Source organism: Sceloporus occidentalis, unplaced genomic scaffold (assembly GCF_023333645.1).
Source record: "Sceloporus occidentalis isolate IW3139 unplaced genomic scaffold, rSceOcc1.0.p SCAF_23, whole genome shotgun sequence".
Lineage (NCBI taxonomy): Eukaryota > Metazoa > Chordata > Lepidosauria > Squamata > Phrynosomatidae > Sceloporus > Sceloporus occidentalis.
The window spans coordinates 13,868,131-13,884,869 of NW_028317003.1; the positions used below are offsets into that span (position 1 = coordinate 13,868,131).

The 16,739-nt window shown below is 38.8% G+C and overlaps 1 protein-coding gene across 1 annotated transcript in view; it reads left to right on the forward strand.

Annotated features, from left to right (window-relative positions):
- LOC149300846 (rap guanine nucleotide exchange factor 5-like) overlaps positions 1–16,739 on the forward strand; it is a 65,520-nt gene that overhangs the window by 18,397 nt on the left and 30,384 nt on the right. The window contains exons 4-5 of the mRNA XM_089484883.1: positions 14,269–14,387; positions 14,757–14,845. Coding sequence (XP_089341009.1) covers positions 14,269–14,387; positions 14,757–14,845 — 208 coding nt within the window. The remainder of the gene's footprint in view (positions 1–14,268; positions 14,388–14,756; positions 14,846–16,739) is intronic.

Genomic DNA, 16,739 nt, shown 5'->3' on the forward strand with positions numbered 1-16,739 from the left:
TCAGGGGATTCTGCCAAATCCCCCCATATGCATTTGGCCCTTTCCCCACCCACATATCGGATTAAAGCATTATTACATAGGTAAAAGTATTCCTTACCGGCAACAAAGTATCTGCACTGTACGGAAAGGTTAATATCAGATAATTGCCCCACCCAGAGATAATGGATTCTTAATTTTTTTAAATTTATTTTTGGTGCAAATAGACTCAAAATAGTTACAATTGTAACAAAAACAGTTAATGATTGTGCTGATTTCTATTTGTATAGCGTTTGTATACGTAGATATGTACATGGATGGCCATTTCTGTGCTGATTAACAGAAGCCAGGGGACAATTAGAAAAAATATCCAATCTTCTTAATAGAGAATATTAGGTGGTCTTTGTAAATATCAGCATTAGGAATATTTTTTTCCCGGCTCAGGTACGTATATATGAAATAAAATTATAAATTGTCATGGGAATTGAACTTGGTTATTGTCTCTTTGTTATAATGATATGTAAGGTGCTTTTGCTTTTGTCAGATGATGTCAGATAGGTGGCACAGCCTCCCAGTAGAAGTGGTAGATGCTTTGGATAGGCGTAATCACCAATTCCCTCTTCACTGGGGATCATGGGAAATCAAAGGACATTCGTGCGAAGCGTCTGTGCCCTTAGTAGGCGCTAGAGCTGGAAAACATAACTGTAAAAAAAATGAAACATTAAATAAAAGTAATAACACGAGTGATATTTTTCTTGCAATGTATTTTCTTAGCACTTTATCGCCCGCGTGATTAAGCGGGTTTATCATCAGTTAGCGCACATCTTATGTTTAAGCAAACAAATGTCACAAAGTTGACTTTGCTGATTAAACCGCTAATCTTTCATGTCGAGGCTCTATCTATCAAGAACAAACGCAGACATAATAAAGAGCAGCGGTGAAAGCCTAATGTTTATTCGGATATCCCGGTATTTTAAATGAAAGTATGTGAAATTACGTGATAATGGCTCGCATGTCTCCCGATGTATAAACCTTATCCTATTACAAAAACATGTAGGGAGCCATGTTTTTTGTAAGATAACAGTTTTGGCCAAGCTTTGACTGATTACCGCATTAAAAGCTGTTTTCATTCATTGTTGGAGGCGGCAATGAAATGTTGGCGTGGAACCATCAAGCGCGGTGCTGGAAATCTGAAGCTGCTTTCATTTTTGAAGAATTTCCTTGTATTTTTTTGCGCAGACAGTTTTTGTTTCTCAGTTTTTCGCATTAAAGCATATTTTTAGAATTAATCATGAATGGATATAAAATATGCCAATGGGAGCAGCTATGAATGCTTGGTCTGTAAAGCAGGAAAGTTTGTTTCCAACAAAGTGAAATGGTTGCCCAAATAATGCCGCATTGTTTTCCTGCATTTTAATTGGATACAATGTATCTTTTTTATTTCCCTTTCGCTCATTCCCCTGGGAATAGTTTAAAGGGGGGGATTGTCACCAATTTAGTTTTTAGCGTTTATTACATTAGTTTATCCAAAGTAGTCATTGCTTGTGTTTTTTTGCTGCTCCATCAGTATAATTGTTTTAGCAATATTTGGATTAAAGGGAAGGCATACCTACTAAGCGTCACAGTTTTTGCGGGACAGTCAGGATTTTAGGATTCTATCCTATGAGGCTGCTCCATTGTCTTTCTTTTGGGGGCAGTGGGGATCATGCACCAGTTGGGGAAATCCTCTAATCCCTCTCGCCATCCCAGGGAGCTGTAAAGCGAGTGAAGGTCTATGCTGTTTCAGCACAGACCTCAATTACAGCTCCCACCTGGCCAGCGGGCAGCGCTGTACAGCAGAACTCGGTTATCGTGGGCGAGTGGTTTGTCCTGGGTCCATGCACACCTTCCTGAGTCTTGGAGCCACCCCTGTCCATCTAGCCTCCACAACACATGTATCCCAATTTGGCTTCTTGTAATATTAGGGGTATGAGATGCTGAGATCTGTGATAAAAAGTGGTAAAACTAACATAACAATTAATGGTTAATATTCAGAAGGAAATCTATGACCTGACATGTATGTTGTAATGTGCCACTAGATAGTGAAGACATTTAAGGGTTAATCCCTCCCCGTATGTTATTGTCATGGTGTTGCTAGAGTATTTCTGTTTTTGTATTTTTTATACAAAAATTACATTCTGGTTAAGAAAGATGTCAGCTTCCTTATTTTGAGCTCGAAGATTCCAGGGACATCCTTGTTTATGTTTCGCAGTCTATTTTTATATTTAGCTTTGTTGAATAGCCTATGTTTAGTAGTATGATGATATGAGCGAGTAGCTTCCCGACTGGGAATGATGGCAATTTGGGAGATTATAGAGCATATGTCATCACTCAATTATTTCTCCTTAAAAAAAAAAGTCTAAAAAATGTCCCAAAAAGCTTCTCTGAAAGCTGAAGTCTCGTTTGGCTAAACTGGGACGAGAACAAATCACACTCTCCGCTGGCCAACTGGAACACAAGCTCCTTCCAGTTGTAGCTCTGAGTAACTGAAAATGCTGTTTTCGATACATTTGTGGTACTCAACCATAAATCATCAGAATTGTGTTGATGTTGGTTTTGTGATCACATTTTTAGCCTCCCTACCCTCTCTTGATGCACGTAATCTCACCTCAATCCTTGTATGACATCATAAGTAGAAGCCCCAAAATAAAATGTAAGGATGTTTTAGATGTAATGTAAGGAAGCTGTACTTCCCAGTGGGGGTGGTAGATAAATGGATCAGCCTTCCCGTGGTAGAGGTTAACACAGTGAGGGGATTTAAGCATGTATGGAATAGGCATAGGGATAGCCTGAATCAAAGAGAAGGTCCATGACCGAATGGTTCTTTTCCACTGTCAGAGTCTGTGTTTTTATAATGGAAATATCCAATATACTCAGCACTGACCTTACTGTCCTTGGTTTTATAAAAGTTTCCTGTGTATTTATACACTCACAACTACATAAGAAAGGGTCATTCTCATTCTGCTCATGCTATAACCTTGTGGCTGCCTTCAGTGTACTGTCAAGTGCCCTTAGATAACTAAAATAAATGATTTCCCCAGCAGTGCCGCATTTATCTGCACATTCACAGACCTTTTTTTAATCAATTGCACAAGGTTCCAGTGTGATCAAAGTTTTTTTTTCTTTTAGTATTTCGGGTTGGGGTTTCTTTATGCAAATTACTTCTGGTAACAAATTCCCAGGTTCTAAAATTAATAATTTACATAGATAAAGTTCTGTCATTGCATGAGTCAGCTTTTCGCACAAATACCAGATTTCGCTTTTTTTCCCCACCTACTAGAATACAAATTGTATATAGCAACAAACCCTATGCTTGTTTAAGCAATTATCCATACCACCCAACTGTCCCAAATCTGGGGCTCTTTCCCACTCTTATGCCAACAGTGATCTGGTCCTTTGATACAAGTCTTCGCCCTCCACGGATGTCACACCGGGGTTCACGGTACAATTAGTAGTGGGAGACCTAAATTGATCTACAGGGGGTGGTGGACATGGGAGAGTGGGGGCAGAGTGTGTCTGAAGTAGTAGTAGAGTGAGTGGCAAGCGTCCTCTTTTCTGGGAAATGCGTCCCAATATTCTAAATGGCCAAGGAGGGGACACCTTTGTTTTAGTAGGTGTGATAGGAGCTGGTTTACCATCATTCCTTCAGCATTTTACATGTAGAGAGACCTAAACGTTACATATACAATATTCCGCCGTACATCGTTTGGCCTTAGAATAGACTTTATCAAGTAAAACTAGTCCATGAGATAAGATGGATTTATTGGGACCAAAAAATTGAAAAATAATGTTTCAATAAATAAATCTTTTTATTCTAGTTGTTTTGGGGGCCCAAGATCAACAGGGAAAGAAAAAAAAAAGATTTGCTTAATGTTCCTCTGGTGAAAAAAAGTACATTGGATAGCAGTTGAGTTGCTTGGGAACGTTTCCTTACTTCTGTATTGATACGGGTTGCGTGATGTATTTCACTGCATTTTGCTTTATCTGAAGGTTTTGGGAAGATCTGCTATGGCTCATTTATAACATAATCACTGGACCATTTAGAACTACTCAGGCAGATACTATTTCCCTGACTCATATCACTGCAGGCTGAGGGATTTCAGCTAAATCAGCCACCATATACTTTCTTCACATTCAGTAGATTATCTGATGGTAACGACTCATTGGGAAAACGATCTCAATGTTTCCGATATTTTAGTTTCTTTAAAGGGGACTTCCCACTATTTCTATTAACAATATTAGGTTTAAAAATGATTATATATTGTGCTTTTTGTTATCTAAAGCAGTTTTGTTTGTATAAAAAATGTGTTTAGGCAGCTGCATATCAGCCGTTTGTAGGTGTTCTAGCTCTGTAATCTAGGCAAATACTTGTAAATAATAGAATGGCTCGCTGTTAATCACCTAGTTCGACACTCTGACTAATGAAGAGACTTTATTAGCATTGCCATAGATAATCAGTTCAGTGTAGTATTTGGGCAAGGAAATCCATTTAAAATGTGCCATGACTATCAAGAGCAGCCTCTAGGCCTGCACATAAGGGACATTTATTGGAGCAAAATGAGACAAAATAAATGTTTATGAATGTTTGTGCACTTAAGTTTATTGTGTTTTAGTTTTAATTAACAGCTATTCTAAAGTAAGATTTGAAGAGATATGGTGTGTGACATTATAAAAGACTTCAAGAACTTATGACACAACAATGATGCATGGGGAGGACCTTTGGTCTAGGTGCACTTGTTGTGTTCCAGGGTGGAACGCCTGTCCTGATTACTGATGCCAATGTGGTGCCTGTGACGTGGTAACAAAGCCAGATGATGCCACAAGCAACCTTTTGGCTCCATCTGTTATATCACTTCATCAGTAGGACCTCATTTCATGTGACCCTTTGCATTTAGCTTTTGTCAGCCTTTCCTAAATGTTCTCACTACATCCTGGAAAAATATTCAGCATTTGTTTCCGTTTTCCACCCTCTTCCTCCAGAACCCTTTGTTAACTCGCACACATTCTCCCGAAACACTTGGGCATTAATAAAATAGTTAATACAACTTTGTTTTAGCCCAGCACCCATTTGACATTGTGATGTGCCAGACCTCGGAACATACATTATCAAAGAATAGCTAGAAGCTGTAATTAAACCTAAAGGAGCAGACATACTGCATCAGATGTGATGTCAGCATCCAGTAATAAAATGTGACCTTGCCATGCCCAGTGACCTGACCACTGAGGTCCTTGGGTCTCAGTGTCTTTATTTTACATACCGGTCTGTTGAGTGTTCTTGTTCTGCCGAGCAAGCCACTGTAGGATTAGTACAATATGAAACGGTATAAACCATCAACATCTCCGCAGGCATTAACTATTCCTTCTTTCTCTGTCCTTTGGCTCTGCCAATGTAGCCCTCATACGTCCAGTAGATATTAACTCTTGTAAAAGATCATGATATGAATTCTATTATATCTGTTTTGTGTGGTAACCTGTAACACATTGAGAACAGGATTTCGCAGCACTGGGAATATGATGAAACACAGAGAGTGTGAAGGTCAACACAGCGTTGTGATGAACCATAGGGTACAGTTGCCTTCAGCTTCTCTCTGTCTACTCTTCGTCAAGTTGTATGGTCTTGTGACTGGGAAGAACCTTACCTTTCTGCTCCAAAGATAAAAAAACAACTGTTTATATATTCTTTTAATAATATAAATCATTTAGAAACGAAGAGTTGGTTCACTGAAGCTCAATGTCCCATGCGGGAATTTGTTATTCCTATAACATTCCTCCTGAGCAAATTAAGACTTTCCATCAAATATTACGCAACAAAGAAATGTATTGGAACATCGGTGTAACTTTTAATATAAATGTAACCAAATATTATGCGGTGATTGTGGTTACTCAATATACATATACAATATACATAAGTATGACATATTCTAACTGAAAAATTCCCTGGCGCTTCTTAGTTTAATGAATATAAACTTTTGTATTTTAAGTGAAAGCCAAGACCTGATGGAACACAAAGCTCTTTCTACACGCTTTGTAAACGTATTATGTTCAGCTTTTTAGGCTTTCTTTGGTATTTTACACAAATTACATTCTCTACCAGCATACCTTTAAGTCTTTTTGTTCCTTGAGAGCTAAATGTACAATTTTCCTTCTTTAAACGTTTTGAGACATTGCATCATCAGGTGAATGGCTTGTTCACAGCTGGTACCGCTTGATACGAATAAATAACTTTGTTTCGATGGTAAGGGCTATGTTTTTGTTTCTCCATGGCATACAGCACTCCTTTATTACTGCATTAAGACTATGTGATCCTGTCGCACAAATTAGTCAAACTTTTGTTTAAGCTTAACCTCAGTATATCACCTCAACCACAAATCACAAATACGTTTGTGTTTCCTTCCTCTGGTAACAGATGTATCCCTGTGCCTGCCCTGCCCTTGGGATCCGCAGCCAGACACCTCTCCTTAATCCCACTTCCAAGTGATTCTGTTACTCCTAAGAGATGCGATCAACTCGAATTTAATGAGGAGCAAACTGTGTTACTGAAGCCGAGACTTCTCATTACCCATGTCTCTGATTTGTATATAATATGTTTGCAGACACATTTAGTCTCTTAAAGTGGGAATAGATATCAAGACACGTCCCTGAGGACATCAAATGATAAACACAGCAGAGGGTGAAAGAGTCATTTGGGAGCTGTAAGCCTCTCGAGTTACACAAAAGGCTTTGTGAATTCTAGCGAAACAGGTCCCAGCCCACCTCCTGCAGGGTACATCGGACATACTGTTCACCCCAAAGGTCACAAGAGTGCCCCTGATTTCCTAGGCTCTGTTAAGCTGGGACACATCACACGGTGCTTTGATATTTAATAGCTTCTACTCCCAAAATACTTTTTTTGTTTCTGGTCCTTTTAATAGGTGTTGCAAAAAAAAAAAAAGAAAGGAAGAAAGACCCGTGTTCACATGTCACAGGCTTCCATTACATCAAGAGCCCCGTTAATTGTACATCGTAGTTGAGATGGAATACTAAAGTAAATTGAACGTGCATGAAGCAGAACATCAGTTTGAAACCCTTGTCTCTTGGGAACGCAGGTAGACAGTTTTGGAATAGAAATTTCACGTGGTTACATATATGTATGTAGGTGAGAGGGTTTTGGTACAGAATGTCTTTTTTGGTGAATAACCGGAAATAATGACGATGCATTAGATTTATTTATACAGTGCCAGCAGATTCTGTAGCACTGTTACAATAGGAGACGTTGAAAACATTTAACAAAGGGAATTTAAGTAGACAATAGCATTAACACACATTTGAATGTATTGGTACAGAATGAGATGAGTCGGTATCACTTGCTTAATGTGTTTTAAGACATCACATATGCTTTTGTAACTAAAAGACAAACAAATGATCGCTTTTGGTATTGTAAAGGTACTGTTGAAACAGCAGTGGCTAGGTGAATGCGGAAAGCTTATCCCTTATAAAAGGAATGCTTCGTGTTTGCTCTCCGTTTTACCCGAAATAAGACACTTTATCTCCCTGTGCCCCAGGCACCAATTATTACTGATTAAGCTTTTCTGAGAAAAGACAAATTTGAACACAGGTCAGCCATAAGCTAGCTAGTACTATTATTCAGCAGAATATATGTCTTACGCCGTGGAATATGATGAGGCTTTATAAATAAAAAATAATAATACTAAATATATATACTCCAAATGGACAAAAGTATTGGGACATCTGATCATTACACCAACAGGGACTTTTATGACATCGCATTCTAAATACATAGACATTAATATGTAGTTGGTCTCCCCTTTGCAGCTATAACAGCTTCCACTCTTCTGGAAAGGCTTTCCACAAGATTTTGGCGTGTTTGTGGGAATTTTAGCCCATTCATCCAGTAGAGGAATTGTGAGATCAGGCACTGATGTTGAATGAAAAGGCCAGGCTCGCAATCTCCATTCCAGTTCATCCCAAAGGTGTTTGATGGGGTTGAGGTTCTGTGCGAGCCAGTAAAGTTCTTCCACACCAAACTCATCCAACCATGTCTTCATGGCCTCATTAATGTCCAGAGAGGAGTATCAGGAAAAAAAATGATACCATTTATTGGCTAACTGAGAGTTTAACTGCAAGCTTTCAAGACCAAGTTGTTAGGTCCCTTCCTCAGGCATTAGGACTATAAAATGCTTGATAGTCTCTTTTGGGTCAAAGTGCAGTCCCACTGATTTTTAGCTCCTTAGCAAGCAATATAGCCATTAGAAAAATTAGATAGGACTCGCCAGACTTCTGGCTGGCTAAGCAAGATATGGCCATATAGTGTGACAGAGTCCCCAGTATTCATGTCTTAGATGTTTGAATAGTATTCGCTGTGCATGCACCAAATTCTTCCTTTGTTTTGTGTGTTTATAGGTTATTATTCTAGCAGCAGCCCAGGAATCTGGATGTGTATTCCTTCTATGCTTTTTTAGGTTGTGTGCTCCCTTTTCTGAAATACTGTATTTCGTACAGTTATTGTATGTTAATAACCAATATCTTATTGTATCACAAGTAGTGTAAGACCTAATGGAAATTGGATCAATTCTCCATACGTGTATTTTCACTACCAGTTTCCTCATAGAGCAGAAGACAATACCATGCAGTATGTAGTAATTATATAGCTCAGCGTTTACTGTTTGACCGAACACCGTGAAGGGTCCTTGAGGAACGCTAGACATGAAATGACGCCGGATTCTCATATTGGTATGAAGTGTGTCTAAGATTAAAATGTAATTGTTCTAGTGCCACAGGCATTCTGTTCTATTACATGGCTATCATGAACATAATGTATGAGACAATCACTTAGAACAAAATGCAGCACCTTGTAAAGTGTTTTGTGAGCGTAGGATACCCATGTTTATTGTTACTGGGTGAGGCTCACACAGACACATGGATGCTTTGAAAAATAATTGTTGATGTTACTAAATCTACTTCATTGCAGGAAGGGAGTTATCCTAATAACACTTTGCTGTACTCTTTCGTGACAGTGTATTATTATTATTATTATTATCCTTTATTTATATAGCGCCAACAGTTTACGCAGCGCTTAAACATTGTGTTATATACAGAATAATTTACAGTTACCGTGTGTGTGTGTGTGTGTGTGTGTGTGTGTGTGTGTGTAAATACACTATATTTCAGTTCTTGGCTATATATGTCGCTGACAAGATGTATCCAGCTCTTCAGTCTGGTTCTTGGCTTTCTAGGACTTTGGTCAGCGGGTGGGCTATACCATGCAGTTTGCTAAACAAGACAGTAGCCCTGAGTAAACATATAGCCCCTCCACACAAATATACCTTATTATAACGCCAGGCTCACATATCCATAATGTGCTTCTGATAAAAGAATCACACAGCATGTAAGTGAAAAACGGCAATTCTGAGAAAAGCAATATTAAAATAAGTTGGCAGCAGCCCTGTTGTATAAAATGTCCATAATGTTTAAGCTTCCTTACAACTATACTTGTTAACATTATTACCCGTCGGCCTGCTTTCTACCCACCGATAGACCCAGGACCTGAGTCACGCAGCCTCCATCACAAAACACTGGTTTTAAGGGTTAAGTCTGCTGCTGGTTAATGTGTGGGAGATACTGGGGTGCCGATGGCCAGACTGGTTTCTGATGGAGCAGTTTATTGATAATATCTTAGATAATCTTTGAATATTTGTTTGGCTACCGGTGTTTTGCTTCTAATTAGTTGAGACTTTTATTATTATTTTATTTTGTATTATTATCATACATCATATTCCATGATCTCTTTTTCCGTGTATTATTCATGCTTTGTCCTATTCTTTTGTCCAGCTGTGATTCATATGTTCTTAGGTCACATGTCACGCATGAATGTGCCTGCACAGGTGTGGTTTTTAAGAGCGTATTAATGCGGGTTCACTCCTTGCTCTGTTGTTTGACACATCAACTTTTCCTTTTTTAAATTACATGACAAGTTTGCAGTCATTAATTACAGTTTAAGCTTTAATTTCCAGTTTATTCATCATTGGTTGGTATAGTGTGCATCCTAAAGACGTGGTATGAATGTTAAAGTTTATTATTCACACACTGGATTTTATTTACCAAAAAGAATACATTGCACTTTCTTTTGATATTCTAGTACATCATTGTGAGCATTTCAATGCAAAAAATTAAACAAAAATAAAGCAGTTTGCCTGAAGTACTTAAATATCTTATGTTAGTAAGTGACATGAATGGGCTTGACTCATTAGTTTAAGAGTGTTTACCCCTTTAACTACAGTACAGAATTAATATATATGTAGGACCTGAGGGTCCAAAGTAGGCTCAATGTAAGGCTTGAAGTGATCCTTGTGGTCACAAAAAAAACATAAGCACATATAGTTTTTGTTCAAAATGGGCATCTACGGGCAGAAGGAAAATTACAAAACCAGTTTAAAGTTCAATGCCTACTACAAGGAAGTCTAAAAGTGAAGATGCAGCCAGAGTCAACTGCAAAGGTGGGTGATAACCTAACTACATGAGGATATAATTAGGGTAGAACTTATGTGAGTAGAAGATGCGATGGAATTGGAGGAACATTCCTGCGGATGTCTATGATGTCCCTGTCCAAAAGATGGAGATCAAAGCCAGCTGAATGTAAGATTTTGTTTTAATGTCGTTATCGTCTTCCAGACCATAGGCAGGGTTGTTAACAGAGCTAGCAGTCTCTTAGAACATGTTGAGCATGCAGTGAACATGGTATGAAATGAAAGATTCACGTCAGTCCTTTCCTTTGAGCTTTCCAAGGAACCCACAGGATTAAGAATAATAACCCCACCGCAGCTGGAACAAACGGGGGCAAAGAGAGCTGCGCATTAACGCTGTGTGACTGCACATAAAACGAGTGACACCAAGAGACAATGTCATTTTTCAGTGTCTGTACTCCTACACACCCCAACGAGTATTTAGGATATACACATAAAGGCATACATTCATCACCCCGTATGACATGCTTAAGATTTATTTCCCTAACACCCACCTTACGAGTTCCTAATCGGTTATTCCTAACCTACGCCCATTGGGCCAACACTTATCAGAGGTAGGTTATACTTTGATATAATTGGTAAACCTGTTAATTGAAAACGATAAATGAACCTTAAATAGAGGGATACACAAATGCAGTAACATGTTTATCATATGTAACAATATAGGAATTCTAATTTACCTCTAGGGATAATAGGTAGTACCATAAGGGCATCACACTAGTCAGACTGAACACAGGTGCGCCTTTGTGAGCATGGGGTTGCATTTAGTTTTTTGCCTATATGTGTGTGTATGTGTATATATATAGTATATATATATATATATAATCAGTTTTTGTTCACTAAGAAACACATATCTGCATAATGACCTAGTATCACCGTTATTTTTTCCTTTGAAGCCATATTTTACAGCTGCGAGCTTCTCATGCTGCTATATTAACACAAAGCCGTTATCTCATTTCATTGGGTTTTTAGTATTGCGTTGGCTTGGATACCCCACAGAGCCAGGCCTATTGAAATCATTATTATACCTCATCTGCATGCTAGAAATTTACTTTGAATAGAGTCTCCCGAGAGATTGCCGCAACGGCCATAAAACTTTAATTGGCTTCTGGAAAATACCCCTGACCTTGCACAAGAATAACCCCTCGGCAGCAGCGAAAAGGCACGTGTAATTTCACGTCCAGCGAGTCTAATGTGGGTTAACCGATCTAATAGCCCTTTAGGACTGAATATAATTTGCTAGCTGATTCTGGCATCCCTGATGATGTAGAATCTTTATGTAGGAAACCTCTACTTTTCAAGACAAATGCAAAGGGGTACCGGATAAGATTTAGTTTTTTTTCTTAATTTATTATTATTATTACCTTTTATTTATATAGCGCTGACAATTTACGCAGCGCTTAATAAACATGAACGTGGTATTATGATTACTTACTTCTCACCATGTTTATTTTATTAAGACAATATCTGCTGAGCCTAAAACATGATTTTATATGTAATTAGTCCCAGTCTATGAGACCGATGCAGAATGACAGTCTGTGCCTCCTATGCTTATATTGGCAAGTCTGCATTTTAATACCTCCCTAAAACAATGCCAGATGTAGGATTTTATTCAGTATAATCTAAAATCTAAATGCTTATACGACTGGTCTTCGTAGCTCTGCACTCTCTCTAAACACTTAAACAAGCTCAGGAATTAATGAGCGGACTTAAGGATTTCATTGCCTCTGAAAACCCACTGGGCCGCGCATGCAGAAAGTGATGATTATTCAGCTTCTTTCAGATAAAACAGCAGCCGGGCAGAGAATGTGTAGTGCAGTGACCAATTGTCGGCTGAATCCTTCCTGCACACAATGCGGTATATATGTGTGTGTGTATATGTGTATACTATGTATGTGTGTGTGTGTGTGTGTGTGTATATATATATATATATATATATATACACATACATACAATGTGTCATCTCTAAAAGAGAGCATTGAAGCCCCCACTGTGAATGCCCGCTGATTAACCACCCCTGTGTGTGTGTGTGTGTGTGTGTGTGTGTGTGTATATATATATATATATATATATATATATATATATATATATATATATATATTTTCCTTCCGGTACTAGCTAGTACTGATGACCTCATAAAGCAAAACAGAATAAAGCGATCTAATTTTCCCTAGCATGAATGACTCTGGAAGACTACCAGAATTATTATTATTATTATTATTATAACCCCCAAATAAAGTACATGATACATTATTGAAACCTGTATAGAATTCAAGCACATAAATTTCCTTTTTTGAAATATTCTTTTGTTTCTAACATCACAAGGTGGGAAATTTGCGGTGAGTCTTTAATTTGTGGCTCTTCAGCACATAGTCTCAGTTTAACGCTAGCGTTGTTTACAATATATGTCTGCGTTTAAGCTGATTGAAGTATACGAGTTTCCCTGTATATGCCGTGACTCAATGTTCCAGACAATGATTCATGACTCTCTTTATTTAAGGTTGGTTGCTGGTAGGGTAAGGATAGACTGAATTATAATTTAATACTGCCCAGTTAGATAAGGCAGAACATAAAGCCAAACGAGTGCGAGCGAACGGGCACACAGGCTGTTATCGGTAATGTGTTTTATTAGCATAATAGGAAGAACAATTGTAGAGGAGCCTGCGAGGGCAGTTAGGCTCACTGCCAAAAGTTTACGAGTCAGAACCATTGCTTTTCTTACTCTGTATCATTAGATGTATACAGTGATCTAATATAGAACACTAACACACACATACACACTCTTACCACTTTAAAATAACAAGCATTGGTTTTTCTACCCTTAGAAAAACATTTGTTACAATGCAATGCGGTCTCCAAATATCAGAAATCAAAGGGGACACAAAACAATTAACCCTCTACATGCTTTATGAGTTGCAGAGATGGCACCAACATATAAGCTGATTAAGCAGCCTTCTTGGGCCCCATTAATCTAAGGGACCCCAGAGTGGATGAAGGGGGAAGACTATACTCGGGTGGTTTTATTTAAATCCGTGTTTTATGCATACTTTTTTTTATTGCACATGTTAAAGATGGGCCCCTATAACGTTTTGCTTTGGGTCCTTAAAAGCCTAGAGTCGGCCCTGGTGAACAGCTGGGATCTTTGGCGATAACTATACTATAGCAATTTTTACAAGGTACCTTATTTGATCACGTAAACCTATTAAACACTGTTATGCACATACAGGTTAATTATTTTCTAGAATCTATAATAAACATATTTTCGACACATTGAAAATGATGTACAAAGTAATGTTTATGGCTGTGTCTGTTAACCCTTAATAATCATCTCAAAACGCAACCTCAATTATTGTCATTTCCATATGCATTTGTATGGGAGGCACCTGGTATATTTGTATATTTACTTTGGTTTCTTACGTAATACAATGGAAGCTATGAGGCTAGATGCTGGAGATATCGGCATAGAGTATTTCTACAAACACAGCAGGAGAGTATTGTGTTTTTTTGCTGGACATTAAAATGTTTAATTATACATGGAGCAGGGAGTGTGGATATCGGATCACAGGCATTGCTGTATTGTGACGTGTTGGCATAATAAATCATTGGGAATTCTGGACAGCAGCTGTACCGGGTTGAGACTGGAATATGTGATAAGCCGTCTCCTTGTTCTCACGAGACATTTTTTTTTAATTTACTTATCTTTTTAATCGTTTGTGTTCTTGCATCGATACAGGATGAAGAAGACACGACTGTTCAAGTGAAGGAACAAGACCAAGATGTTCTGGTGCTTAAGAAAGTGTCTTCGTCAGAGAGCCCAGCCCCCGCAGCAGGGAGTGGAGAGAGTGATTGGAGGTAAGAGTTTTTCCTTAGGCATACAGACACACATTCACACACACAGACACGCAGAAGCTGACTGCAGATAGCTGCGCTGACAGATGGATTTAGCCAGCAAGCACAGGACAGACGTGGGAACCCAGCGCACAATATAGGGGATGCCCTTTGTTGTTAATTCGCCACAATGGGAAGTTCAAAGCTGAGGGTCTTTGATCCCCACTTAGATGCGAAGGCTTCGGCGGCATTCACTGTGAGAGAGCTGCCCTTGCCTACTTTCGACGTGCCTTATTTTAAATACATTGATGAGGAGGATGATGAAGATGAATGGAGCAGCCGATCGCAGTCATCTACAGAGGATGATTCTGTGGATTCTTTGCTTTCTGACAGGTACATGGTGGTATCGGGGACACCGGAAAAGATTTTGGAGCATCTGCTGAATGACTTACACCTGGACGAGGAGCAGGACAAAGACACAGGCGAGTAAAACAAGCCAAAAACATTTATTTCTTACTGCCAACTTTGTATTAGGTGAATATATATATATAATTATTATTAAAATACAGGGTTTAAAAAAATATCAAAATGTACAATCATATACATTGTAAACACTGAAGCAGGGACTGCCGACCCCTTGTCATTATTTATAGATTTATATAGCGCCATAATATATTGCAACACTGTATGTAGTAGTCCATCATAATGAGGAGACGCAACTTTGTTAGAATAAATTCACAGTTCTGAGTTCTGCAGCAGCTGAGAAGATCTAAGGATTTTTATAGCTCTGCTCGTTAGACGCTATATACGTTAAATATACTCTAGATTGTAATCTTGTGAGTAGGGTCCTCTTTACATAATGTATCGCTTTGTCTGTCAATTCTAGTTTTGTCTGGCCCTTTTAATATATGGACTGTAAGAAGTGCTGCGTACATTGTTGGTGCCATATAAATAAAAGAAAATGATAATAATATATGGTAGTTATGCATAGCTTGGTATGTGGCTCAGTAAGCTTTGCTCTGCTGTCAAAAACTCTGTCTGTTACCCGAAACGGTAATCATGTGGTACGCATCGGAACAGCTAGTCCTGCACCTTGTCACCGGCTTGAGCATTGTCTTCGTATCAGCTTCACTTCATTGCTCATATCCCGCATAAATTCATCTAGCCTGTAGCACTAATGATGTGCGCCTACTTAGAGATATGACCTGCCTTGTATCGTAATCTGGTACTCAACATCTGGAGTGCCGGAAACTGCTATGCATGAAGGTCACAAAAGTTTCATTTACAAAAGTTGCAGCACGGTCCCAGCAGTGTATAATTGTGTGAGTAATGGATGTTTTGGAACTTTACCGTATCTGTAATTTTAATGAGTGATTAAATGGTTATTAGTCCACTGATAGGACTCACTGTCTAAAGCCATCACATTTTCGTCAAACAGTGTACAGTCGGCAGTGACAATGCCCAACATGTGTTTTCTTCTACTTTTAATTCTGATGACTATTGTCTCGGACTCTCATAAACATGATATACTGCATGAAGAAGACATACGTTCCAGCTTGTGTCTGGCTCTCTGGCTCTAGTGATCACACAGGAAGCCTATTTGATTGTTATAAAATGGCACGCATAAAGATGATAGCTTGTTAATCAAAATAATTGCTCCAGAGAGCAGATGTTAGCTGCTTCCTGCACATGTGCCGCTTGCTGCTCTTGCTAACCCTCAAATTTGAGGTAAGTGACAAAGACAGGCAGGGACCCCCCCCAACCCTCATTACACCTAATAGTCTATTGTTTCCTGAGCTCCGTCTTCTTATTCCAAACACATTAAAACATAAGACTTCAGTCCGCAGGAATTGTCTCTCTTGTGTACCCAGCTGGGGACTAAAATATGGTCTTTTCCCCTGTTTCTACTCTGCAAAACTGCATACCAAGAAAAAAAACAACATTCTAGTGCTACATATTAGCACTAGAGGGAAGGTAGAGATCGGTACCCAATGACCTCCATAGCATTGTCTCAGATTTTGGCAATAGAGTCAACTATCTGACCTCCCTAGTCTGTTCCTTCTGGTCTAAAAAAACCACATTTATTCTTGATTTTATTATAATCTCAGTAGAACGGTGTACCCAGCCTAGGCATTCTCATATTGTCTCATTGCATCAACTCCACCTGTTCTCTACTGGAATACCGTTCCATGCACCCACCTTATGTAAGGTAAAAGGTTCTTTTCCAGTCTCAGTTCTAGGCCTTCCGAGCCCCTTCAATGCCAGAACATGTTTGCATGTTCTATTTCTCCATGTCTCTTTATGTGGGTGTATAGTGGCATCACCCATCCGTGCTGTTGTTCCAAGTTATATATAATCATATATTATGCAACTTCT